This window comes from Tiliqua scincoides, chromosome 4, assembly GCF_035046505.1.
Source record: "Tiliqua scincoides isolate rTilSci1 chromosome 4, rTilSci1.hap2, whole genome shotgun sequence".
Lineage (NCBI taxonomy): Eukaryota > Metazoa > Chordata > Lepidosauria > Squamata > Scincidae > Tiliqua > Tiliqua scincoides.
Genome location: NC_089824.1, coordinates 203,880,048 through 203,907,400, shown reverse-complemented (window position 1 = coordinate 203,907,400; position 27,353 = coordinate 203,880,048). Strand labels below are relative to the sequence as shown.

The 27,353-nt window shown below is 45.0% G+C and overlaps 1 protein-coding gene across 4 annotated transcripts in view; it reads left to right on the top strand.

Annotated features, from left to right (window-relative positions):
* PREX1 (phosphatidylinositol-3,4,5-trisphosphate dependent Rac exchange factor 1) overlaps positions 1–27,353 on the top strand; it is a 270,327-nt gene that overhangs the window by 89,610 nt on the left and 153,364 nt on the right. For all 4 annotated transcript variants that reach the window (XM_066623406.1, XM_066623404.1, XM_066623403.1 and 1 more), the window contains exons 2-3: positions 13,353–13,424; positions 18,097–18,219. In XM_066623406.1, coding sequence (XP_066479503.1) covers positions 13,353–13,424; positions 18,097–18,219 — 195 coding nt within the window. The remainder of the gene's footprint in view (positions 1–13,352; positions 13,425–18,096; positions 18,220–27,353) is intronic.

Here is a 27,353-nt window from a genome sequence, read left to right as displayed (position 1 = left end):
TACCACAATCTTGTGAGCGAAATTTGTCTAAGAGATACTAAATTAAGCTGTGCTACATGCATGTATGTGTGTTATACTTGTTTAATAGTCAAAGTTTGCCTCAAGAAATTTTGAGGATTGTAATTTGATAAAAGTGCCAATTCTTCTCTGTTAGTAATTTCTAGTTCCCTCTTGCACAACCACAGTTCTCAATGTTCTGTGCAAAAGGGGACTGACTATCAAATCAGTGGAAGTCTATAGTGTAAATATGTGCAAGGCCTTGTCTGAGACCTTACAGAGAATTTCATAACTAACACAGGATTTGAACCTGGGTTTCCCATATCTAAGTTGCGATTTTTCAGCCTTTTTGGCATTCTGAGCCCTGCAGAGGCTGTGGGCGGACGTGCGTGACGGCCTCTGCAGAGATCAGAAAAGCCTCTGGAGGCGAGGAGAGTGCAGCACCCTTCTGTTCTGTAGGCTTTGCACAGATGACGTTGTTTAACGACAGCATCAGTTAACAATGGGGATGGAAAACGCATCCCTGTCATTAAGTGATGCACACCACGATTAAATTACTTCCAGGGGAAAAGCAGTTTTCCCTAAACATAAGAAGAGAGGGGGTCTGTTAGTTCTCCTCTGCAAGAGAATTCCACAGCTGTGGTGCTACCACAAAGAAGGCCATGCTACCTACTGCCTGCCCCATGAGTGGACCTCAACAAGTGGGAAACCCTGGTCTCTGAGCGGCCCGCTTGGAGGCAGGCTATGCAACATGGCCTTTCCCAGTTTGAAGAGACACTTGGCCAACAGTCTGAGGCTAAGAGGCAAAGAAGGAAGGCCCATAGCCAGGGAGACAGGCCAGGGACAGACTGCACTTGCTCCCAGTGTGGAAGGGATTGTCACTCCCAGATTGGCCTTTTCAGCCACACTAGACGCTGTTCCAGAACCACCATTCAGAGCGCAATACCATAGTCTTTCGAGACTGAAGGTTGCCAACTACTATGGATATTGAAGACAGGCTATGGTTAGGGCCTCTGATGCCAATCATAAGGCTTGGACAGATTTATTGGGAAGCAGGCAATTAACCTTATAACCAGGTCCTCGGAGAAGAATTTTATCAGGGGGTACAAAGTTTATTTTGTGCCCCTTCCAAAAGGGGAATGAAGAGTGGATGAAACAAAGTGAGGGAGGGTAGTAATGAGGGAAACAAAACAGAGCAAGGGAGGGTGGCAACAGCTGGAAAAGTCTTTGGAGCCCAGGTTTACTGGGCTTCTCAGTGAAGAGCCCAGGTCTACCTGCCCGTGCAGCGTTGGCAGCTGGAGACAGTAATATGGGAAACCAAACTCATAAGTCTCTCTAAAGTCTTTTAAACATAGCAAATCATTGTAGAAAATTAGCATCATTGTACTTAGGCTCACACCAGAGTGGAAAGTGTCCTGTGTGCATCAAACATACTTCTGCAGCAACTGTAGCTCAGCATCCTGAGCTCCTGTACACTCCTTCATGGGGAGTGGACCCACAAGCCAAAAAGTGACTGTAGCAGGTCAGTTTCCTGCCTGATTTGACACAGTGTTAAGGAGTGTCGTGTGTGCATTCTTTGGCCCACCACATATGACTTTCAGTGGCAGCAGCAGCCATGCACCCAGCATCCCACATGTCCAGATGAAATAGGAAAATATAAGATCCCAGGAAAATTTTGGGCCCCCTCCTGGGCCCCCTTTTTGACCCTGGGCCTGGGTACAAATTACCCCCTTTACCCCCCTCTCCTAGGCCCTGCTTATAACAACCACTTAGTCCAGAAAACATCCCATAAGAATATCAGTATTCCCGGTTTATGGTTCACCACTCTGCTCCAGACGGTAAATCCTCTAAATTCAAAAACATTGCAACTTTTAAAACTGTTGATTTAGTGTACTTTGACGTTAAATCCCATATGCAAGTGAATAATGCTACAAAGAAGAATTCTATCACAGTTCTCCCTCCTTTTTTCCTTTGGCAGAGAGCAATGGTATCTGCTTTCTCCTACGTGACTTGCATACAGACCTCACAGTTGCATGGAAGAAATGCACGGTGTTAGATGAGTTTATGGTTGCATTTACTGCAGCAGCATGAATCATGTACTGATTGAAAACTAAGTGCGTAAGAAGCTGGCACTTTCTCCATCGGTATTGGTGTATACATCGCATAGGATGTATTATGAGACCCAGATTCCAGACTGGCTCCAGTGAGTTACAAAGGCTGCGAAGTTACAAAAGGAACCTCGGGCACCCTGCCAAGAAATCAAAGCAACCAACCAACAGGAGTTCCTAGAAGCAGGCCAAATCTATGGGAATGTTAGGGAGGACAGATTCTTGATTAGCATTTCATTGCAATGTACACTAGCAGGCTTCTTTCCTCCTCAACTTCCCCTTTATGTTTTAAAGAAGAATGGCCTGATTCTTTTCCCTGACCCAGAGGAAACTGGCATTTGAGGCTGCATGTGATACGATTGTGTTTTTGCAAGAACAGGCACTTGGGGAAGGAATGCCACAATTAAGAGAGGGAGGACGGCTTTTCTTTAATCCCTTTAAACAAAGGCAGCGTCGGGTACGGGAAATGATTTAAAGAAGGAGTGGTGTCAATGAGAGAGCTCAATTGTGCACTTACTTTAGTTGTGCTGGTGCAGCGAAATTTTGCCGATTGTCTCCGCTAGTTTGTGGTTACCTACAGTTTTCTCTAGAAGAAGTTGGCTTGGTCAGCATCGGATTCAAAATTGATCTAGGTTAACTGTTGCAAAGGTCCGTGAAACTCTGACATCCAAAGTTGTCTGACTGTCAAACTATGCCCTTTTGTAGAACATGATAAAAGCCTCAGGGGTCATTTCAGGAATTTCAGAGGCCCGTGTCTGAGATCTGGCAGTGTCCTGATTGTGGGTGGGTGGGTGGGTGGATGTGGACTTTTTTCTTGCAGTACTCATTTGTGTTGTCTTGAATTGTCTGTTGGTGGACAAATAAAGAAGGTAGGGCCCTGTTGAGTTGTTTGGGGCTTCTGTGCAAGAACTTCTCCTGTAACTGACCAAATCAGACAGTTGTGTGTTTGAAGTGGGATTTATAGAGGCTGTGATAGGACTAGCAATTTACCTACAATTTTGTTTTAAGGGATGAATACACCCCCATACATACATGTGCGGCACAGAGAGACACTCCTGCATTTCTGACTGTAACCCTATTCCCTGACTGCTGGTTTTCTGTGGGCAGGAAGGATAAAGCTATATTCAAACACGCATTCCCCCTTGAGTGCTTAACACCTTAGCAAGAGCAGCATCTTGTAACCCCCCCCCCCACGCCCCATTGTTTTGCTAGTTCTGTTAAACTCAGCTGAAATTACAAACGTGTACGTGTTGGATCAGGTATAAATCTATGCATGCTTTAGCTGGTACAGATAAAAATTTTGAAAACAAATATGACATGACTTCATTTTATATTAGCATCAATCTAAAGAGTTTATTATTTGGTCAAATTACATCTTGAAGAAAGTGCCCCCCCCTTTAAATCATAGTCTTTTAAAAAATGCAAATATCCAGTATTATTGCTATAGGTAACTTTAGCTTCTTATTATGAAGTTTGGGAGCTTGTTTTAGTTCTACACTTCATTTAGTTTAAGTGAAGAAAGGCTTGTGCCTGTGGAATGAAGGACTTTCCATGTAGTTTTTTATTGCTTATGGATCTGCAGAAAATACTTGAAAGGTATAAAACAAAATAGAGTTACAGTTCAGTCTTATGCTTGTTAACTCAAATGAGTCTCACTGTGTTTTGGATTGTTTATTGACCTGTCTAAATGGTTGGTAATCAGAACCTAAAAGAATAAAGATGATCATAGTCCAAATGTTAAAAAAAAACATAACATCTCATGATATTTGAGACAAAAAACATTTTGGAGGGAGAGGGTCCAATAAAGGCATCATTTCATAGTAGACTGGATTTTGATTGTTTTTCCATTTACGCTTAATGGGTTGATCTTGTAGGTTTCAGACACTTATACTGTATATAAAGAGACTGCCTGTGTCTGCCAGTTTTTTGAAGTAGAAGAATCCTCAGCAGAGGAATCTCAGCATGCACTTAGGTTTCAAAAGCAGCCATGTAAATTGTATTAACTGCACATTATCTTAGATAATAAGAGAGGCAAGGAATGTCTCAGGTCCTTGATTTCCCTCCTTCTGTCAGACCTCATCCTATCATCAGGAGATAGAAGAAAGTTCCTTATTTCCACAGTAGCAAAGTTCACCTGCTAAGATACCACAGTGTTTGTGCACAGGAGCTCTGAGTCACAAGATCATGAATCACTATGGCTGTGTTTGTATGCTGTCCAGTTCGCACCAGTGTTACCCCACAACTGCAGACACGCAAGGGGTGGAAGAGAGGCTGCAATTGCTTGTGGGAGGTGGGTGAACCACTGTTTAAACAGATGCTTATTTTCAGAAATGGAAGATCTTGCTGCACAATGCTATTCATTTCATTGAAACAGGAGCAGAGGTGCTTATCTGTAGCCATTCTCACTTCATGTACTAATCCTAATGTCCTTGAGTCTCCCATTGCTAATTCAGCAACTGTTTCACTTAGCTTTAGTTTCTTCGGAACCGTTGCTGGATTTCGACATGCGCTTTCCAGGTTGCATGGTTGGCCGCGCTGTATTGGTGCATAAAGGCTAATGAACTGAAATGTAGTACAAGGATGATGCACAAAGTGGAAGAAAAATGAAAACATGATGTAGGCTCCAGCTTTAAAAAACCAAACGAATCCTGGAGAATCAAAGATTTGCCTGATAGGAATTATGCTAAACGTCTTGGAAGATTTGCTGTGATGTTCCATAACAAGAGTGCTAGCACTGAGAACGCCCTGCCCTTTGTGTTAATCAACTTTACATCAGACAATGCTGGCATTCAGAGCCCCACTGGATGGCCCAAGTCAACGGGAGGGTTCATATGGGAGAGTTCTAGACTAACGTTCTCCCTGGGATGCTTGTTTTTTGCTTGGGAAATTATCGGGATGGAGAGACATTTGTTCCTGTGAACCCACCTGCACTCTGCAGTGGTATAGCCCAAACACAGCTTTGCCGTGTTGGTGAGAATTTTCCCTTACAGCATCTTCCCAGCTATATACTATATATGAATTGGGACTAGGAGAATGTTTTGGTATCCCTGATGTTAATACAGGTGGGACCTCAGTATCTGCTGGGGTTTGGTTCTGGGACTTCCTGCAGATACCAAAACCTGCGTTAAATAAAAACACTCAAAACAAAACACGAGTCAGTCAGGCAGTCGACTGAACTGCTATTTTGCAGCTCGCTTGGAGAAAAGTGACCCCCCCTCCCTTTGCCCTGGTTTGTGGCTTGTCCTGGCTTGTGGTGATCAGGGACTTGTGGTTCGAGGGCAGCAGGTGAGGCAAAGCCTTCCCATTGCAGTCCATTGAAAAGCACCGCAGCTACCCCGCCTGTTTACACCCAAGGAGGCTCTCCTTACCTCCGTGAAAGTGGGTTTAAGAAGAGCCTCCTCAGGTGTAAGCAGGTGGGGCAGCTGCAGTGCTTTTGCACAGACAACGAAGGGGAAATTCTGCCTCACCTGCCCTCTGCCTCCCTGCATGTCCCTGCTGGTCATTAATCACTTCCACATGCCATTTTTCAACAAGCCAGGGCAAGGGGAGGGGGTCACTTTTCTCAGAATGAGCTGCAAAGTAGCCTTTCTAATAGTCTTGATCTCCTAGAAAAGGGATGCTTTTCCCCCTTCTCCAGGGTTTGGCAGGGTCCTTCTTATCTGCAGTGGCCATCGGTGTTGAGTCTAATCTGTGTATAAAAAATCAGTATATGAAAAAGTTGGGCCTGTGTATCCAGGCCTTAGAAAGGGACTCAGCAATTGTATTCCAAAGGGCTGCTTGGCTATCAGCCAAGTACTGGTAGCTGCTGTCAAACCACTCACTGAACAAGGGAAGCAAATGCTATTTGCATTCACTGGGGTTCCCGCTATGGTGGTCATCGCCATAAGAGATGTAGTTTCACTGCCCTAGGGGGTTTACTTGTGATGTAACTGATGATATGAAAAGTAATGACAACCCACTAGCTGGCAAATGCTGATTGACAGCAAAAGATTGACATACGAAAACAGCAGGAGCCATCTGTGCCTGGCAGCCTCCTTCATTTGTAAATTTACAGTTTTTAAAAACCCACTGTTTGATCTTGGCGGCTTCTTTAGATGTCTTCTGTAGAGGATGGAATGCTACTGCTGCGTCGTCGGGTGGACCCCTGCCATAGCTGATGTGTTGGCACATCCAGTTCACTACAGCACCACTTGTGCATGAGAGTCTCTGGGTGCTAGACTGTTGCTTTTTATAATAGGAGAGAAAGGTCACAATGGGAAAAATTCCTTTGTTGTTTCTGTGAATTGGTATTCATGTGGAAAAGTCTTAAAGCCTTTTGATGACTACAAAACACCATTGTGGTTTGTATCTGTGGTTGCCTGTGATGAGAAAACACAGTTATTTTGTACTGGATAGAGAAAAAGTGAATCTAATTTTTTTAAAAAATGTTGCCAACAAACCTGTACTGAATTTCCTCCATGTACGAGGAAATAGGGTTGCTAGCTCTTTCAGATGGGTGTGGGAGAGACGAGTCCACATAATTTGCATATGCTAATTGTGCAAACTAATTAATTGCCATTTATGCAAATTTACAAATCTGTTTTCTTTTTCAAAGAGAAAACTATAATAGCAATAGCAGAACTCAGTGGAATAACAAGTTGCTGTCCATTCCTACAGTCCGACTGTGTTGCTGGAACTCGCACTCCGATGGTGCAGTGCGCTTTATGGCAGTTTCAATATGTACCCAACCACTCTGCGCAACCAGGCTGCTGCCACATAAGCCCTGGCATTGGTAAATTGGTGTGGGCTGGTGGTGGTGAGTGCACAGAATGGGGAAGAGGAGAAATGAGGTGGGGATCAAGGCTGGGAAGGGGACAGTAACAGCAGCAGCAACTCTGTCTGTATCTTATTTCCCCTTCCTAGCCTTGATCCACCAATCCAGGTGCACTTGGACTTGCACCAGCAAAATTGTTGATCCAGGTCAAAGTAGACCCATTAAGGCAGTGGAGGTTTACTCCTGAGCAAGAGAACATATGTTTCCTTACCTGGAGGAGACCTTCGGAACTGTCCATTGTCATCCCCCCCCCCCCCAGGATTCAGCACACACTCCACAGGCACCTGCATCAGTGGGGGAAGGGGGATTTAGATAGGATTGGACTATTAGTTCTATACAGAAATCAGCTGGCCTCATTTGCCAACTAATTTACTGAACTGACATTGTCATAATGCAGAAGAAAATGTTTGTCTGCTTCTCCCCTGCTTGCACTATGGCAGTCTAGGATAACAGCCTAAAAAAAATGAACTGTATGTGGGATGCTTCCTGTTCAAATGACGCCTTTGCTATAGATTCCTAGCTGGCCTTTGACAAGCAGCTCTCTCTCAGATTTAGCCCCTTCTCCTTCTGAAATATATCTCCTTCAGAAATACAGTATATATAGGATTATTGTAAGACCTGTGGAATGTATACGGCTTTGAATACGTAGGAAAAGCATTATAGTGTAGTGAATGGTGAGAATCTGTTGAGATTCATCCATGTGTATATGCTTTATGATGAATGAGAAAGGACCCTGCCCCAAGGGGCTCACAAAGTTAAAATAGGCACAGAGGAGATGCCGGAGGAAGGGGATAAAGGAGTGGAGGCAGAGATAAAGAATGTGCATTTATTGGGATTTTAACCATGCATTGTGCCATTTTACAGTTACTTCAGTACTGCTTTGTTTTTCATTGTGGCATTTGACTCTTGGTTTGTTTTGCTTTGGGACTGCAGACATGATAATGATTTTGGAAAGAGCCCTTTATCTTTAATGTGGTGTCAAGTTCAAGGATGGTCTTCTGTAGATGTACCTGGGCATCCATTTTTTTGGTTTGAGGATAATGAGTGCTAATCTTTTACCTTGCTTTAGAAGGCTACAGCTTTATCTTGTTTGTGTTTTGGTCTTGACAACCAAGTATTATGCAAGCTGCCCTTTGTTCAGATTAAAAAATAGTACACTGGACAACCAAGTCTTCCCTTTTTCTAGGCTTGTCTGAGCCTTTCAAGGCATTCCCACCTTGTGTAAACATGTGTGACATGTAGGGAGTTATCCCAGTCCCTGTCATTTGGAAAGCTGGTAGTCCTTTAGGGCAAGCCATAATGCACAAGTAAATATGTGGATACAGTGGTATCACTACAGTGATAGTGGAGTTTTAAGGAAAACAACTCCTCCGTTGGCTGTTTTTCAGCAAGGTCTTGCTTTTCTTGCAACTAGGACACACACACAAGAAATAAGAGGGCATCTAGTGGCTCATCTGTGAGCTTTCATCCTTAACATAAGTGGGAAAACAATATGGGCTTACTGGGATTCAGGCTTGGATTTAGCCATTCACTTGACCAATTGTCAAGTAAATAAATGCCTCCAGGCAATATTTAAGGGACCAGAGGAGGTTCTCAAACTAGGTCATCCAGCAGTCAGAACCTTTGCTTCCTTCAGCACCAATGCTTCCCCTTCAGATGCAATTGATTAGCGGGAGCCTGTCTGCTCCCTGGCATATACTGTGTTTCTGTTAGGGAGGATCCTTGTGAATTGGAACTGAAATCTATACAAAACAGTTCAGTATATTCAAACAAGAAGCTAGGCCTCCCCAGTTCTGCCGTAAAACTAGCAATTCCCAAGATTGGCAATGTTGACTTTGAAGTGGGTGAAAAACTCATCACATCCATGAGTGTTATCTATGGCTCCAGGAAAAGGTGAAAGGAAAAGGAAAAGGTGGCCTGCATTTAACCAGGGTGCTGACTGACTGTGGTTCATTTTACAGATGCAAAATCAGCGGAAAGGAAGGGCTTCTTCTCTGCCTGAGCCTATAAGTAGATAAAATATCCAGGGTAAGAGAGACCTCTGCTGAAATAACTCCAGGGTCTCCTGGTTTGAATGTTATATTCAATACTTAAAGAATGGGGCAGATTTGCTTCTGATCTCATACTACACAGCAAGCAGGAGACTACCATATTTTTCCAAAAGAATATGGATTTTTCATAAATATTATACCCCATTAATATTTCCATTAATGAATACACAAGGCAGCCAACAAGAATAAAAATTTGACACAGTTAAAAGATAAAAACCAGCTACAAAGGCACACAATAAAATACAAGAAAAGAAAGAGGGGCAAAACTTCACACTCTTAGCAAAGAATAAAACCTTTTGGCCTCTCTGTGGCCCAAATGCCCGTGAGGATAAATAGGAAGCATAAAAGATGGTCTATTTTACTGTGTCCAGCTTAGGCTGATAACACGGATGTGCAAGTTTTAAGTTCAGTAGAGCTCTCCCTCAGGCAAAACAGAAACATAGCAAAGCACAAGCAAATGAAGAGAAGGAGATCGCACAGCTCAATGGGAGTACACCCCATTGACTATAATGTGACTTACTTCTGAGGAGACATGCATAGGATTGGGCTGTCAGTCACACTGCAGCCATTGAGCAGTCTAGAGAACGCTCGTATATTCCTATATTGACTCCAAAGATTTGGAGTTGAATTCACTTGCTACAAATAAAACCTCACTTTTGGAGCTGTTGGAGTCTGTATCAAAACCAGTAGCAATTCCCAAAATATTCCCCACAGGGAAGAAAAAAGACTGTTCCTCATCTATTAGAGGTCCAAGAGCCAATTCTCATTCTTTGTGTGGAAGTCAATTATAGAAGACTGCTAATGATGACAGACAGAACAACCTGCACCCTTCCTTCCGCCTCTTCGTCCTCCTTTTATGTCTGGGCTACTCTAATTGATCCCAGCAGATTTGCTCCTGGATGAGTTTGTTTGATTCATCCTCACCTACAATCTCTTGCCTCCCTTCCCTGCAGGGGGGGGGGTTAATTTTCCCCTCGCTTTGTTTTAACACCATAAGTGCCAAGGGCTTTTTAGCATTCATGCTTGACTCTGCAAGCCTGCTCCTTAAATTTCACTTCTGATTGAATGCCGCATTTCAAGGCACTTGGCTATTTCAGTTGTTCAGTATTAACTGTCCTCACTGTGAAAAATTTGTAGGAACTCTCCTTTTACAATTGTAAATAACAAATGAAACCACACCACTCATTTTTGTGATTAGGTAAAGCACTTAAAAGTAATTTTGATCAATGTATTCTGTCACTTGAACTAATATCAACTGAGTGACAGTAGGTTCAGGATGGTAAAAAAGATGTACTTATTCAGACACCAGATAATGAGCATATGGAGCTGGTTCATACAAGCCCCAAAAGCCATAATGGTTACTGCCACTCATTTAGGAATCAGCTCCATGGGTCAATACAGATGGTTCAAGAAGCCATGAATAGCATCCAGACCTTTCGCAGACTGGTGTCCCATGTTGGAAGCTCCTTCTGTGCCCAGAAGCATGTAGAGTCTTCTTGCATAGTCCTGGAAATGGCTTTGCCTGAAGGGTCTTTTGACCGTAAAGCTCTGCTCTATGTAAGGTCTGGATGCTACCCCATGTGTAAGGAAGGAGTGATGAGTTCATATATACCCTCCTACCCTTATTGGATGTTTTGTTGGATTTTCTGTTCTGACTCATGATGAGTTGACTGCTATATGAGTGACAGCTTGCTTATATGACTTTTAAAAAAGATTAGACAGATTTGTGAAGGAGATGTCTATCAAAGGCTATTAGCCATCAGAGCTAGAACAAACCTCCATATTCAGAGGCAATAAATGTTGGGGATAAAACCACAGAAGACTATATTTTAATATCTTGCTTGAAAGATTCTAAAGAGTATCTGTTCAGCTCTCGGTAACAAAATGTTGGATTAGACTGGATCTTGTTCCAATCCAGCAGGGAAGTTTTTATGTTCTTATGTTTGATATGATGAACTTAGTACATCAGTAAAAATGGAACATCATCAATGGAGAGACTGCAGTCAAATGACTGTGGTTCATTATTTCTTCTTCCAAAATTTGAGCAAACCGGTGGCGTAGCTAGAGGGAAGCGGTGCACTCAGCTGGTAGGGAGGTGGGTGAGCGGCCCCTCCTTTTGGAGCCATTCCCGGCAGGGGGGGGCAAAACAGAGCCGTACGGCTGGGAATGTCTCGGAAGGGAGGGGCCGCTCGCCCACCTCCCCCGCCAGGCTGAGTTGTCCACCCCCCCTCCAGCTATGCCATCGGAGCAAACAGGTACATAGGTTTTAATTCAGTAGAGCAGGGTTTCTCAAACTGTGGGTCATAAGCCAACTTCAGGTGGGTCACCATTCATTTCAATATTTTTAACATATTAGACTTTGTGCTACTATGGTGTATGACTGCATTTGGGGAAATGTTACAGATCTGTACTTTTAACAAGATACTCAGTGGCATCACTAGGGTTTGCGTCACCCGGTGTGGGATGCCAGCGTGTCACCCCCCATGCAGTGGGCGGGGCAACACCCCAGGTGGTGGGCATGGCGATGTACCATCACTCCGCCCCCACTGGTTTTTTTGGCTGTACCTTTTGATAGAACACAGATAGAACACATTCTGCATGAAATTACGCATTGATTGACGTATAACATGATGGTGTTATTCCTCCAAACTGTGATTTTAGTGATTTTGGTCACTAGTGGTGTCACACACACCCCCGGGTGTTTACTTACTAACACCTTATTGCAGCAGTTCTCAAACTTTTTGCACTGGGACCCACTTTTTAGAATGACAATCTGTCCAAGACCCACCAGAAGTGATGTCATGGTGGAAGTGACATCATCAGGCAAATTAAAATAAAGTATAAATAATTAAAGTAAAACAAATAATTTAAAAAGCAGAAGCCTGCCCTGTTCCACCAAGTGAAATTCCTCTGTAGCTTGCCTGCAATAATACCCCCTCTCCAAAATCAGTAAGGTTTTCAGTCCTCCCCAGTGCTCAGTTCAATTTAAGAATTTCTGTTCAAACCAGATTACTATCAGGATCCACCTGGCTTTGCAAGTCTCAATAAAGTTCACTTTATCAGCTGAAGTCTCTGTTTTGATCCTTATTAGTGGGAGGGGGGGCTGGCTTCTGGAACACTTGTTGAGCTCCAGTTCCATCAGATCAGGACCATTCTGATGGTTTCACATTCCCCTTTGCCTGGCCTGGCCACCAGCCAAGGCATGTTTGCTTACTTGCGAGTAAACACAACCATGATGCTTAGTTTTGCTTTCCATAGGGCTCAATACATTTGTATTGTATTGCTTGGAGGGAGGGATTTCCTTCTCAGGTGTTTTTGGGGCCTGCATTGGATCAGGACCATTCTGGTATCACTGGATTCCTGTCAGCCTGCCCTTTCCCACGAACTAAGGCAAGTTAACCTACTCATGAGTAAACGCGCAATATGGCTCAGTTTCACTTTCTATAGGGCTCCATGCATTTTTTGTTCTCTGGTTTTTTGGCCATAACTTTTGATGGAAAGGAGGTATTTCACTCTAGTTTATTGCATTGCATTCTGCTGGAAATTCTGCATCCAACGGTGTATAACATGATGGGGTTACTGCTAACCGCCGCGATTTTAGTGTGTCACCCCCCAAGTGCACGTCACCCCCCTGTGCGCGACACCCGGTGCGGTCCACACCCCCCTAGCGACACCACTGAGGCTACTCTGTATATGCTTTGAACAATGATAATAAATGGGACTTACTCCTGGGTAAGTGTGAATAGGATTGCAGCCTATGATTGTTAAAAATGTTCTTGCTTGGTGTCATTTTCAGTCATGACATCACTTCTGGTGGGTCCTTACAGATTCTCATTCTAAAAAGTGGGTCCCAGTATGAAAAAGTTTGAGAACCACTGCAGTAGAGGCCTAGAAGTTGCCCCTTCTCTCCCTGCTGTGTGTCCTCTCTCTCTCTCTCTCCTTTTTCTTGACATAGATCTCTTTGCTTGATGAGATGCAGGCATTCGTGCCTCCCTAATCAAATCAAAACAGCCTCAATTTAGAGGAAGAAGGGGGTGAGCCTCAGAGGGAACAAACAAACAGTGGCTTCCTTTGGTGTACTGATAGTACCAGATATCTGAGTTGGAAAGTGTCAGGAAGACTTCAGAAGGAAGATGCTTGTTGTCAGGCAAAACCCTAACAGCTTTAAAGAGAGGCTTTTAACTGAAGATGTGAGGTATCCCAGTAGTGACGTGATAGTGTTTTGATAGTTTTAAGTGTGTAACGTGATCTCCCCTTTGGCGAGAGAGAGACCTAGATTTGCATCTTGGAGGCTGGATGCTAATGAATCCTCTGGAAATAGAAGCAGTAGAATTAGAGCAACATCAAATTGACTATAATCCCTTTTTTTCTCTTCTGTCATAGGCATTTCTGCACAGAATTAGACAGAATGCTGTGGACAAAGCCGAAAAATACATAACGGAGGAAAATGTCAAGGTAATTCTCCCCGAAGATGAATTTCTTTGTGAATCAGTGGCATGGCAATGAAGCAGGCCAGTTTCAACCATTTCTGTAGGTGCCACATGCTAAAACTTTTTTATGTTCAACTTGTCAGAGGAATGTCAGTGACATCAAAAGCTCAGTTTGCTTTATTATTTTTACTATGCGAAAGCTCAGAACCTCTTAAGAACCTCATCAAAAACAGAAATTAACAGGTGAATCTTTTCATGGCATGGAAATGTGAAGCATTGTCTCTTGAGTGTTGTTTCTTAACACAGCTATTAGGCCACGGATTCTCTATTCACGGATTCTCTATAAAAATAGAAAAAGACAAGCGGCAACTCTGTGTTGGGCATATGACACAGTTCCATCCTTAATTCCTGACTTTCTTCCCCCTGGAAACAACAGGAAGTTGCATATTGATGCACCTGGAGTTGCCAGGTTACAACCCAGAGATGATGATGATAATAATAATACTACTGGTATTGCTATACCGCCTTTCTGGTCATCGGATTACTCCTCTGACTTTATTCAAGGTGGTTCACATAGGCAGGCTCTCTCTAAACCCCCAAGGGGATTTTTTACAATAACAGAAGGGTTCTATCTTAGAAGAACCGCACAAGATTTCAGATGGATCTTTCATGGTCTGATATCACTTCTGGCCCCCAGTTGCCTCCCACGCTGGCTGACAAGCAGCTCCTTCATCTCTCACTTGAAGGGCAGCCAAGACGCTTCTTTGCTCACACCAAAGAGCAGGTGGAATAACTCAGATACTTATGCACCTTTAAATCCGCTGTTAAACGGTTGCTGTGGCTTCTCCTCTGCCCATTTTCTCCTTAGTCCTGACACTTACCGCTTCCACTACCTGCTGTAAGGCATCTATGCTGGCTGTAGTAGATGTGGGAGGGAGGTGGAGGAAAGGACAAATGCCGTATTTTTCGCTCCATAAGACACACCTGACCATAAGATGCACCTAGTTTTTAGAGGAGGAAAACAGGAAAAAAAATATTCTGAACCAAATAGTGTAATAAAATATTTAATAAACTATAACAGAACAACATTTGAACCATGTAAAGTGAACAGCATTCAACAGTGGCATTAAGAACCATTATCACTGTCATTAACAAATGGAGAGACTTAAAGGTTTGAGTACTCTAGTTTTCTGGAAACCCCAAGAACTCATCATCGCTAGAGTCAGAATTTATGAAGCTCACAAAAGCAGGTGCACACAAATAGGGGATCACATTATCTTTCTGCTACAATGATGTTTTGCCAAATTCCAATCCACTGGGCCTCGTGCCCGCTTAAGGCTGATCAGTCCCCCTTGTGCAACTCACCAGTGCAGCAAGCAAAAGTGAGCCCAGTTCCAGTCTACAGATGCCAAGTAAATCAGTCCCATCAATCAGAGTTGCCAAATCAGAGTCCAGAGCCAATAAGCCAAATTACAGTCCAAGGTCAGATTCCAGGTAGGTCAGTCAAATCCGTCAGGGTATCCAAGTCCAGTCACAATCCACAGTCAGATTCCAAATTCAATAAACCCAGTCAGTCTCCTCTCCAACCTGCACTCCTTCAAGACCCACAAACCCTTTCTGCCTCAGGTACTCCTTATATCCCTGAGGGCCCTATTGCCTTCCAGTGGCTGCAGCTGTGCAGCACACTCTGCTGGATGCCCAGGCCTTACCCTTAAAGGGGCCACTGCTGACACCACATCTACCACATCACCACATCACCAGTTCTTCCATTATTCCAATACAAATGAACAAGTGGAAAGTCCAACCACAACTTGAATTCTCAAGACAAAACAAACCTCTGGATTTATGGTGAGAACCGAGCCTTACCTGGGGCTTGTGCAATAAGCAAACACTGGCATTCTGACCAAGGGGACAGTTTTTTCTTTGTGGGGGGGGGGCTTACATTCAGATGCTGGAGGAGGTGAGTGAAAGCGCCCCACTCCTGCTGTGTGAGTGTGTGTGTGTGGGGGGGGCAGAGCATCTGTGTGTGTAAGAGAAGGGGGCAGCCTGTGTGTGTGTGAGAGAGGGGGGGAAGTGTTTGTGTTGCAGAGAAGTTGTGATGCTCCAGGCTTGGGGTGGGGGGAAAGAGAGGCTGTGATGCTCCAGGCTTGGGGGGGAAGAGGCTGTGATGCTCCAGGCTTGGGGGGGGAAAGAGTCTGTGATGCTCCAGGCTTGGGGGGGGGAGAGAGAGAGAGGCTGTGATGCTCCAGGCTTTGGGGGCAGGGGAGAGACAGAGGCTGTGATGCTCCAGGCTGGGGGGGGGAGAGAGAGAGGCTGTGATGCTCCAGGCTTGGGGGGGGGAGAGAAGCTGTGATGCTCCAGGCTTGGGGGGAGAGAGGATGTGATGCTCCAGGCTTGGGGGGGGGGAGAGAGGCTTTCCTGGGAATAAGCCCCCCTGACTCTAATGGGACTTACTTCAGAGTAGGCATGCACAGGATTGGGCAGCGAGACTTCCACCCCACCCACGCTTTCCTGGGAATGAGCCCCAGTGACTCTGAGACTTACTTCTGAGTAGACACCCGGGCTTGGGCAGTGAGACTGCCACCCCACCCACGCTTTCCTGGGAGTGAGCCCCAGTGACTCTGAGACTTACTTCTGAGTAGACACGTGGGCTTGTCATGACATGGGGGAGACTGCCGCCCCACCCACGCAGAGCAGAGTGAGCGGTCAGGGGGTGGGGCCGGGGCGGAGAAGTTTTTTTTTTTTTGCAGTATTCGCTCCATAAGACGCACTCCCCCCCCACTTTTTTGGCGAAAAATACGGTAAAAATACGAAAAATACGGTAGATGGGAGAGGCCAATGCTGCTTCAGCATCAAATTCAGCACTAATTGAGAAGTACAGGGGGCATCTATGAGTTAATATTGGCTATCTTAGGTGCTGCTGTTTTTCCATGGTGTCACAGGGCTCACCACCCCAAATGTCGCTGCTTCCTTCCTTTGTCCCCCGAGATTGAGGAGCCATGCATGACACTTGTGACCCTTTCTGTAGGGCAGCAACCAGATAGGGTTGGCAGCAGTTCCCTGCAGTGCTCATTTAGCTGCCTTTAACAGCTGTGCAACAAGCAAAACGTCAATAGGTGAAGCTTTTTCTTTAGCTTGTAGATGTTTCAAATAAAAATGTACTGATGAATAATATTACTATTGTTCTGATTCCAATTAAAGGATCGACTCTAAAGGTGCTAAATATAACTGTAACACAATCACAAACCGCATCCAGAATTCATTTTCTTTTCTCAGTTGATTAAATATGTTTGTGCCTGAAGGTCTTTTGAGTTTCTCCACGATGCACAATGATATTTCTGGCTTATTCCTCTCCTGAGGTGCTTGGGGGATTTAAGAAGGCTTTCAAGAAATAAAAGTCTGTATTTTCATGGGGTTATTGAAGCAAGATTCTAACCCCAGTGATCCCTGATAAAGTTTACTGAGACTTTCTCCATCTTCTTGCTCAGTGCCTTGCATTGCAAAAGATATGGCAGCTTTTTCCCATCTCAGTAGACCTGTTGTGGAAAACATCTTTGATGTGTAGCAGTTAAAGGCAAAGTATTCCACAATGGACCACAGATGTCAACCTGGTCTTTAAAACATTCACACTGAAGATGGTTTCTGATGTTTTTCTTCTATGGGCACAATCCTATCCTGCTCTGGAACAGGCAAACCAAGAGGCTTTCGCTGTATTCAGTGCAGGATAGTGGCCAGAACCGGCTTAGCGAGAGGCAAGGAGAAACTTTTTCCCTTACCCCTTGGTAAGGGCCACTGGCCGCTATGGGGCTCCTTGGACTTGGAGGAGGCACAAGTCCAAGGAGAGTGGAGTGGCTTGAAGCCCCTCCGTTCTCCCCGGGAATGGGGGTTGGGATCCGGTATAACTGCCAGATCCCAGCCCCGCCTCCCGCTCCCTGCCCACTCACACTTGGGGCTACCCACCGCCCACCTTCCCCCCCACCCAGGAACGCCTCCCTCCCTCCTCCTCCCCCCGCCTACCTTTGTGTCTTGCAGCGGCCCAGCCAGGCCAACACAAACCTCAGAGAGGAAGCCGGCGTGGAGATTTGTGTCAGCCTCTGCAGGCTGGCACTTCTTCGAGCACTGGCCTGGGTTCCTCTCCGCCCCTGGGCCAGAGCAAGGAATTTGTGTCGGCCCGAGGGCACCTCTGGATTGCACCCATTGTCTCATTAATACTGGAAAACAATTGATTTCAGGAGTTAAAATGACAATTTCACTGGAAGTAATTTTGTGCTGAAAATAGGGCTCCTACCTGATTCAGGAAATCTCAGGGCTGTTTTGGATAATACTAGCTCTTCCTTTGCTCTTCCTTTGCCATTTTTTTTAATGGTGATGTTTAATTGTACTATATTGGTTATTTTGGTTTTAAACTGCCCTGAATCTGCAGAAAAGTTGTGGGATAATTTTTTAAAATAAATTATTGCCACTAGCCATATCCATACAGTGAACTCTGCAGTAGCAGATGTAGTGAATTCTATAGGTGCAGCAAGCCATAGTTCAGACATCTGAACTGAATTTGTATGTGTTGATATAAAATGAAAATCACAAAAGTTAGTAAGCATGATTCTGGTTAGAATATGTACAGATTGATAGGAATAATATTTTAAAGGCCTTCCCATCTTTCATTATGAGTTATTATTGGAGTTTTCTTTACATTACAGATTTTATTTTCCAACATAGAAGACATACTTGATGTTCACAAGGACTTCCTGAATTCTCTGGAATATTGTTTACAACCGGAACCTCAGTCTCAGCATGAACTGGGAGATGTTTTCTTACAATTTGTGAGTATGATAAATGAAAATGGTCTCAGAAAAATGCATCTTTTTTTTTTTTTTTTTTGTAACATACTTCTTCCTCTTCGACCTCTACCCCTCAAATGTCCTAAGGGCACAATCCTAACCCCTTATGTCAGTGCTTTCCAGCACTGGCATAGCGGTGCCCATGGGACATGTGCTGCATCCTGCAGTTGGGTGTCACTCACGGAGGCCTCCTCAAAGTAAGGGAATGTTTGTTCCCTTACCTCAGAGCTGGAAAGCACTGACATAAGAGGTTAGGATTGTGCCCTAAACCTCTAGGAATTTCTGACTGAACCTGGACAATGTATCTCTTCCATGCAAGTTAAGGGTGGGTTAGAGAAAAGCGTCTGTCAGATTGCATCTGTCAGAGACGTGTGGTACGGGGGCAGCAGATGAAGGGGAACCGCTCCATTGTAGCCCATGGAAAAATACCCCAACCACCCCACCAATTTACACCTGAGGAGGTTCTCCTTACACCTGAGAAAGTGGTTGTAAGGAGTGCCTCCTCGGGTGTAAACAAGTGGGACAGCTGCAGTGCTTTTCCATGGACAATGACAGGGTGGTTTTGACTCATCTGCCACACCCACATGTCCATGGTATCTGTGCATGTGGTACACCATGTCAAGCATGGCTCAATAAAAAGTGTTTGAAAGCCCAATCCTATGCATGTCTACTCAGAAGTCCCATTATAGTCAATGGGGCTTACTCCCAAGTAAGTGTAGATAGGATTGCAGCCTTGGGAGCTCTTCCTTCTCTTGATTGTAGAAGAATATTTACTTCTAACTTTTTCTCAGGTTTTGATTTAGTTTGTGAAAAATGGTTTCATAGGGACTCCTGAATTTTAGAATCAGTGGGAAGGGGAAAAAATTAAATATAGAAGAAGGTGAAGAATTATAATAGTAGTCCTGGTCGTGTGATATATGTGCAGACGCAAACCCATGAAAAGTAGAGTGAGATAGTGCTTCTTGGCCCTATCTGCAGCATCTGTGGATTCACAGAAATGTGGGAAGAGAGACAATAGTTTCATTGTGATTTGAAGGATTTATATCCCACCTTTTAACTGATTGGTCCTCAGGTTGGCTTACAATGGTACTCAGAAATTGCACAAACAAACAAAATAAACCACCCCAAACGTCACATGGATATGAGCAGAGCTTGGGAGGCTTTTAACCTATGTTAGAGGCCAGACAGTGCTGCCTTTTGCTTCTGTAGTCCCTGAACAGCTGGCAGTTGGGGCACAGCAGAGTCCTTTTTCATGTAAAGAAGGGAAGTAGGGCCTAATCCTATCCAACTTTTCATCACCAATGCAGCCGCAGTGCAGCCCTGAGGTAATAAATGTTCCCTTTCCTTGAAGAGGCCTCCTTGACTATCTTCCCACTGTAGGATGCAGCACATGGCCTAATGGCATGTCTGCATCAGCACTGGAAAGTTGGATAGGATTGGGTCTGTAGTTTTTTGTAAAGATTCTCTTTCCCTGGACGATGGTGAGAGGCATGTAGTACTGGGGGAAGGCCGACAGGAGCCGAGGGGCATCCGGTTCGGGACTCCTCATCCCTGTGGGATGAAGATGGGGAGGTTAGAGAACAACAAGACAAAGGCAGGGTAGGAGAAGAAATTGGGAAAGGTAGGGAGATGGGATGTGATAGACGGTTTGGCAAAATGAGAGGATGCGGGGACAAAGGAGCGAATAAGCAGCCCATCCTGGGGCATTCCGTGTATAAATGCTTTTATGCGAATGCCCGAAGTCTACGAGCAAAGGTGGGAGAACTGGAATGTCTGGTGACAAGGGAAAATATTGACATAGTGGGCATAACGGAAACCTGGTGGAATGCGGAGAATCAGTGGGATACCGCAATCCCGGGCTATAAACTCTACAGGAGGGACAGGCAGGGGCGTGTTGGAGGTGGGGTGGCCCTTTATGTTAAGGAAGGGATAGAATCCAGCAAAGTAGAGATTGAAGGTGGGTCCGACTCCACCGTAGAATCTCTGTGGGTTAAATTACCAGGCTTGTGCAGCGATGTAATACTGGGGGCGTGGAATCGTCCTCCAGACCAGAAATCTGATGGGGACCTTGAAATGAGGAAACAGATCAGGGAGGTGACAAGGAAGGACAGGGTTGTAATCATGGGGGACTTCAATTATCCTCATATTGACTGGGTCAATTTGTGTTCTGGTCACGATAAGGAAACCGGATTTTTTGACGTGCTGAATGACTGTGGCTTAGATCAGCTAGTCACGGAGCCCACCAGAGGACAGGTGACTCTGGATTTAATTTTGTGCGGTACGCAAGACCTGGTTAGAGATGTAAACGTTACTGAGCCGTTGGGGAACAGCGATCATGCTGCGATCCGTTTTGACGTGCACGTTGGGGGAAGAATACCAGGCAAATCTCTAACAAAAACCCTTGACTTCCGACGGGCGGACTTCCCTCAAATGAGGAGGCTGGTTAGAAGGAGGTTGAAAGGGAGGGTAAAAAGAGTCCAGTCTCTCCAGAATGCATGGAGGCTGCTTAAAACAACAGTAATAGAGGCCCAGCAGAGGTGTATACCGCAAAGAAAGAAGGGTTCCACTAAATCCAGGAGAGTGCCCGCATGGCTAACCAGCCAAGTTAGAGAGGCTGTGAAGGGCAAGGAAGCTTCCTTCTGTAAATGGAAGTCTTGCCCTAATGAAGAGAATAAAAAGGAACATAAACTGTGGCAAAAGAAATGTAAGAAGGTGATAGGGGAGGCCAAGCGAGACTATGAGGAACGCATGGCCGGCAACATTAAGGGGAATAATAAAAGCTTCTTCAAATATGTTAGAAGCAGGAAACCCGCCAGAGAAGCGGTTGGCCCTCTGGATGGTGAGGGAGGGAAAGGGGAGATAAAAGGAGACTTAGAGATGGCAGAGAAATTAAATGAGTTCTTTGCATCTGTCTTCACGGCAGAAGACCTCGGGCAGATACCGCTACCCGAACGGCCCCTCCTAACCGAGGAGTTAAGTCAGATAGAGGTTAAAAGAGAAGATGTTTCAGACCTCATTGATAAATTAAAGATCAATAAGTCACCGGGCCCTGATGGCATACACCCGAGGGTTATTAAGGAATTGAAGAATGAAGTTGCAGATCTCTTGACTAAGGTATGCAACTTGTCCCTCAAAACGGCCACGGTGCCAGAAGATTGGAGGATAGCAAATGTCACGCCTATTTTTAAAAAGGGAAAGAGGGGGGACCCGGGAAACTATAGGCCGGTCAGCCTAACATCCATACCGGGTAAGATGGTGGAATGCCTCATCAAAGATAGGATCTCAAAACACATAGACGAACAGGCCTTGCTGAGGGAGAGTCAGCATGGCTTCTGTAAGGGTAAGTCTTGCCTCACGAACCTTATAGAATTCTTTGAAAAGGTCAACAGGCATGTGGATGCGGGAGAACCCGTGGACATTATATATCTGGACTTTCAGAAGGCGTTTGACACGGTCCCTCACCAAAGGCTACTGAAAAAACTCCACAGTCAGGGAATTAGAGGACAGGTCCTCTCGTGGATTGAGAACTGGTTGGAGGCCAGGAAGCAGAGAGTGGGTGTCAATGGGCAATTTTCACAATGGAGAGAGGTGAAAAGCGGTGTGCCCCAAGGATCTGTCCTGGGACCGGTGCTTTTCAACCTCTTCATAAATGACCTGGAGACAGGGTTGAGCAGTGAAGTGGCTAAGTTTGCAGACGACACCAAACTTTTCCGAGTGGTAAAGACCAGAGGTGATTGTGAGGAGCTCCAGAAGGATCTCTCCAGACTGGCAGAATGGGCAGCAAAATGGCAGATGCGCTTCAATGTCAGTAAGTGTAAAGTCATGCACATTGGGGCAAAAAATCAAAACTTTAGATATAGGCTGATGGGTTCTGAGCTGTCTGTGACAGATCAGGAGAGAGATCTTGGGGTGGTGGTGGACAGGTCGATGAAAGTGTCGACCCAATGTGCGGCGGCAGTGAAGAAGGCCAATTCTATGCTTGGGATCATTAGGAAGGGTATTGAGAACAAAACGGTTAGTATTATAATGCCGTTGTACAAATCTATGGTAAGGCCACACCTGGAGTATTGTGTCCAGTTCTGGTCGCCACATCTCAAAAAAGACATAGTGGAAATGGAAAAGGTGCAAAAGAGAGCGACTAAGATGATTATGGGGCTGGGGCACCTTCCTTATGAGGAAAGGGTACGGCGTTTGGGCCTCTTCAGCCTAGAAAAGAGACGCCTGAGGGGGGACATGATTGAGACATACAAAATTATGCAGGGAATGGACAGAGTGGATAGGGAGATGCTCTTTACACTCTCACATAATACCAGAACCAGGGGACATCCACTAAAATTGAGCGTTGGGCGGGTTAGGACAGACAAAAGAAAATATTTCTTTACTCAGCGCGTGGTCGGTCTGTGGAACTCCTTGCCACAGGATGTGGTGCTGGCGTCTAGCCTAGACGCCTTTAAAAGGGGATTGGACGAGTTTCTGGAGGAAAAATCCATTATGGGGTTCAAGCCATGATGTGTATGCGCAACCTCCTGATTTTAGGAATGGGTTAAGTCAGAATGCCAGATGTAGGGGAGAGCACCAGGATGAGGTCTCTTGTTATCTGGTGTGCTCCCTGGGGCATTTGGTGGGCCGCTGTGAGATACAGGAAGCTGGACTAGATGGGCCTATGGCCTGATCCAGTGGGGCTGTTCTTATGTTCTTATGTTCCTCTTTTCAGTTTTCTTCCTGGGTGGCAAGGATGCAACCTCACAGTGATCCCTGTGATCAATGGTTCTCCTCAATTTCAGGTATTGAAAGCTCAGGGGAGGCCTGACCAGGTGTGCCCTTTGATTTTCATGGACCCTCATCCAGTATCCTACCTGGCTGACCTCTTGTGTTACCCATGCTTCCTTTCCTGCAAACAATTGTTTAGACCAGTTATTTTCAACCTTTTTCATATCGTGGCACACTGACAAGGCATTAAAATTGTCAAGGCACACCATCAGTTTTTTGACAATTGACAAGGCAAACCATGCTGCTGGTGGGGGGCTCATATCCCCATTGGCTCTACTAAGATATGACCGTCCCTCAAACTTCTGTGGCACACCTGCAGACTAGTCGCAGCACACCAGTGTGCCACGGCACAGTGTTTGAAAATGGCTGGTATAGACCATTTGATAAGGTTCAAATTACAGATATCAAATCTTATTTTTCATCTTAAAGACATCCTATGGAGGGTATAAATCTTTACTAAGAAGGTACTTCCAGGTTAGATTTAACATGTTGCATACATGTAGTGTCAATTGCAGTGTGTATGTGCAGGCCCTAAGTAATTGTGGTTAGTTATAGATCTCTGGAAGCAATCCCAACCAGTGGATTGTGACAGATTCTCATTTTTTAAAAGTGGGTCCCAGTGCTGAAAAGTTTGGGAAGCACTGCTCTAAACAGTATTAGGAGTCAGTAACGTGTGAAGTGGCCCTAAGTTACCCAAGGCCACAGGGAGAGAATTTGCTGAGTAAGAAGCTGCCAATTTTAGATTGGTGTTGTTAGTGACCATTATACACTTGGTAAGTGCAGGTTCAGCTTTCCAGGGATAGCATTTGTAATTATGTAACTGATAATTTCCTCATCCAATGAAGAAACCTCAATGTCACCCAGTGAGGAAATTAAACACTTCAGGCATGGGGTAATTTAAAAGCGTAGCTTTCATACTTGTGGGTCTTATGCATGAAGGGCAGCTGGGAACAACATGATGAAAGCCCTCTGGTGTGTGCATAATTATTGAATGTATTGAACTGAGTTATGCCAGGAGATGCTGTGATCTAAATATAAACTCTAAAAGCTCTGCCAAAGTCAGAAAGCCTCAGTTGTAAGCAACAAATGACATTGGACCTGGTTGCAACTGAAAGGGGTGTCATGATGATGATATTAATGAAGCTGATTTTCCAGCATCATTAATATATATGTATATCTATTTTGGGGGGGGGAATCAATTTTTTCAAAATGTTAACCTTGCTGTTGCAACAATAAAAGACAAATATGGACCACAACCATGGTTTGGTTGGTGTGGTGTCTTAACTGAGATGTTTTATCTACAGATGAGAGCTAAAATCCCATAATGGTCTTGCTGATTTTTCACTTTACAAACATCCTCACTGAGCTCCTTTAGTGTGATTGTCAAACTATGATCCGGTGTGACAAACCATAATTATGGCCATTGCTCAGCTCTAGAATATGGTTTGTCTGCACATTTGGAATCTCAAACCATAGTTTGCTGTTACCAGAAGACACAGTAGCAAAAGTCAGAATTGTGTACCTTCTTATCCCCTTCTGCTTCTGATTTGTCCATTGCATCAAATGTGACAAAAAATGGTTTGCCTTTTATCCAGGATCCCAAACCATGATTTGATTGAAATTTAGGATCCTGATTTGAAGACAAGCTATGGGTTGGCTGTTCGCTATGTTGACTGCAGTGGCCAACTATAGATGGTCACAAACTAGGAGCAGAAGCTTCTAATCTCCTGCCATCTTATTACACCTGTCTGATTTGGTCCTGTCCTGCAAGCAGGAACCCATGAAGTCTAACAGGTAGCAGGGCAGTTCAGAGTTACAGAATTCCAGAGAGTTCCAAATGTACAACTTGCTCCAACAAGGGCTAGAATTGGAATGATGCCTTATATCCTTATAGCTCAGATACCCTTCTCCCCTCCCCCAGCTTTCTGCCTCAAAAATGGAGAGACTTACAGCTCATCCTTCCCTAGTGCCCAGGGCTACAGTGGTGCCAAAATGGCAACCACTATGTCCTATGGGGCCAGGGAATCAGTGCAGGGTCTCCTCAGAGTAAGGGAACAAATGTTTCCTTACCCTGTGTAACACTCAGGTGGCCCCAATGGATCACTTTGGATCTGCGGCCACTATTGAGTGGGTATAGAACCAAGGAGCCCCTTGCCGGATTTCCCGGCTTGGGAGGGAGTAAGGATATGGCGGCAGAGCCTGCAACCATCTCCGCCCCCTCCAGGCCTGCTCCTCCCCTGCCCAGTTCTGCCCACTTCCTGCTCTCCTCCTACCTCAAAAAGCCCTGCCACTGGCCAGTGGTCGTATTCACCGCTGGGAACTCTCAGCGGCTGTCTTCAAGTACTGAAGCCCAGCACCAACAGCACATTGTTAGTGCCTTATGGCACTTTTGCAACAGCCCAGGTCAGCTGTGCTGGTGAAGCACCAGCACTGCAGCCGATAGGATTTGGCCCTTAAAGGAATAGTCCTTTGGCTTGGAATCTTGTACTTTTTCTCCTAGCTGATGGCCACTACTGGTATGTGGGCTCAGGGGAGCATGAGACTCTTGATGTAGAATGGGGTTTGAGGGGCTTAAGGAGTACTGGAGTCCTGGGTTTCGGGGTCTCTGACTTTAAGGCCTTCTGGCTGGCAGGTTGAGGCTCCAGCCTGGTGTTGGGGACTCGGATTAGAGCTGGGGCTACTTATTCTGACCCAACTGTATCTCTCATCAGGATCAGGCTTTGATCTACTCCTTAGGGGAGGAATCATGACTCCAGAAAGGGAAGGGGGAAGCAGTGAGCCTGTAGCTCACCACTACTCATTCTCATAACAGCCAACCATTTTTTGCCATTGTGTCTGAATGCAGCCATGGTTTTCTTTTAGAATAATAAGAATTGCTGGTGCATCCATCCATCCAGTTTCCTGCATCTGGTAGCCAGGAGCCTTTCTCTTGATAGCGTTTCAAGCTCTTGCTCCGAAATGCCTGAAACTGAAGCAGCTGCTTTTCCAGATGTGTCTCATTGTTGAGCATAAAATCCACAGTCCAGCTGCTATCCTGCTTTTTTCCTGAATCGTTTGTGGCTTCAGCTTTATTTGCCACTGTTGTTGTGTTTGGATGGAAACCTATATAGTAATAAATAAAAAGGGAAAATGCATCTCAAAATGGATTAGTGCGCAGGGTCTTAAGGGACAGCGAAAGTATCCTTTTAAGTAAACTTTGGTTTGGCAATCTGTGCTGTCCTTTGGACACCGAAGGCCCAATCCTATCCAACTTTCCAGTGCTGATACAGCTGCAGTTACAGTCTGATATAAGGGAATAAATGTTCCCTTATCTTGAGGAGGTCTCTATGACTGCCCCCACCACTGCAGGATACAGCACACACCCTATTGGCATGGCTGCATTAATGCTGAAAGTTGGATAGGATTGGGCCCTGAAGTTCTTTTCCAAGTGGTAACAGAAACAAAATGCATAGTTCCTGAAATCTATATTCATATAATGAAATTGATTTGCAGTGAATTCAGGAGAGACAAAAGAGAGTACTTCACAAAATGCATAATTGAGATTTAGAATTCACTGGCACTCAAACCAGATTAGGCAATTTAATGGAGGAGGAGACCGGGTGAAGCTTCAGCATTTCACTGAATGATAATTGCTGGGGGCAATAGCAGGGAAGGCTTGTTGTCTTTGTGCCCTGCTTGTGACCTTCCCACAAGCACCTGGCTGAATCCTGGGTCTGTTGGGGTGATGCTTTCCCATCTTACTGGTCCTGTGTGATTAAAGATTCATATGCTCACAACACATGCATGTTCTAATCTAGGCATTCCCCTCATGCCCAGGCCATTTTCCATAATTGTGTAGGTGAGTGGCATAATTTGAATGCTTTCGTACACACTCTTCTAGTACTACCTTAAAAGTTGTATTAGCAGCATGCATACAAGGGTGGTTTAGCTGAATCTCCCCCCAGGTTAGCTAAGGAAGCTAACCCAGAATGGAGGGGAGAGATATGCACATATCCTGCTGACTGGGCAAAGTTGCACCTTTTCAAGTGCTGCTCCTCTTATGTTTATCAGAGTAACTGTTCCTTTTCACCCCAGTGCAGCTTTGTTTCTAGTGGCTGTTTGATTATGTTCTCCTGCATCTTTTTAGATGGCAAGCCCTTTTGGGACAGGGAGCCATTTAGGTTATTTGATTGTGGGCCCAATCCTATCCAACTTTACAGCTCAGAGACAGCGGCAAGGCAGCCCTGATGGAAAGGAACAAACATTCCCCCACCTTGGGGAGGTCTCTGTGACTGTTGCTGCCACCACCACCACCTCACATTGCAGCACATGTTCCATTGGCATGGCTGCATCAGTGCTGGAATTTG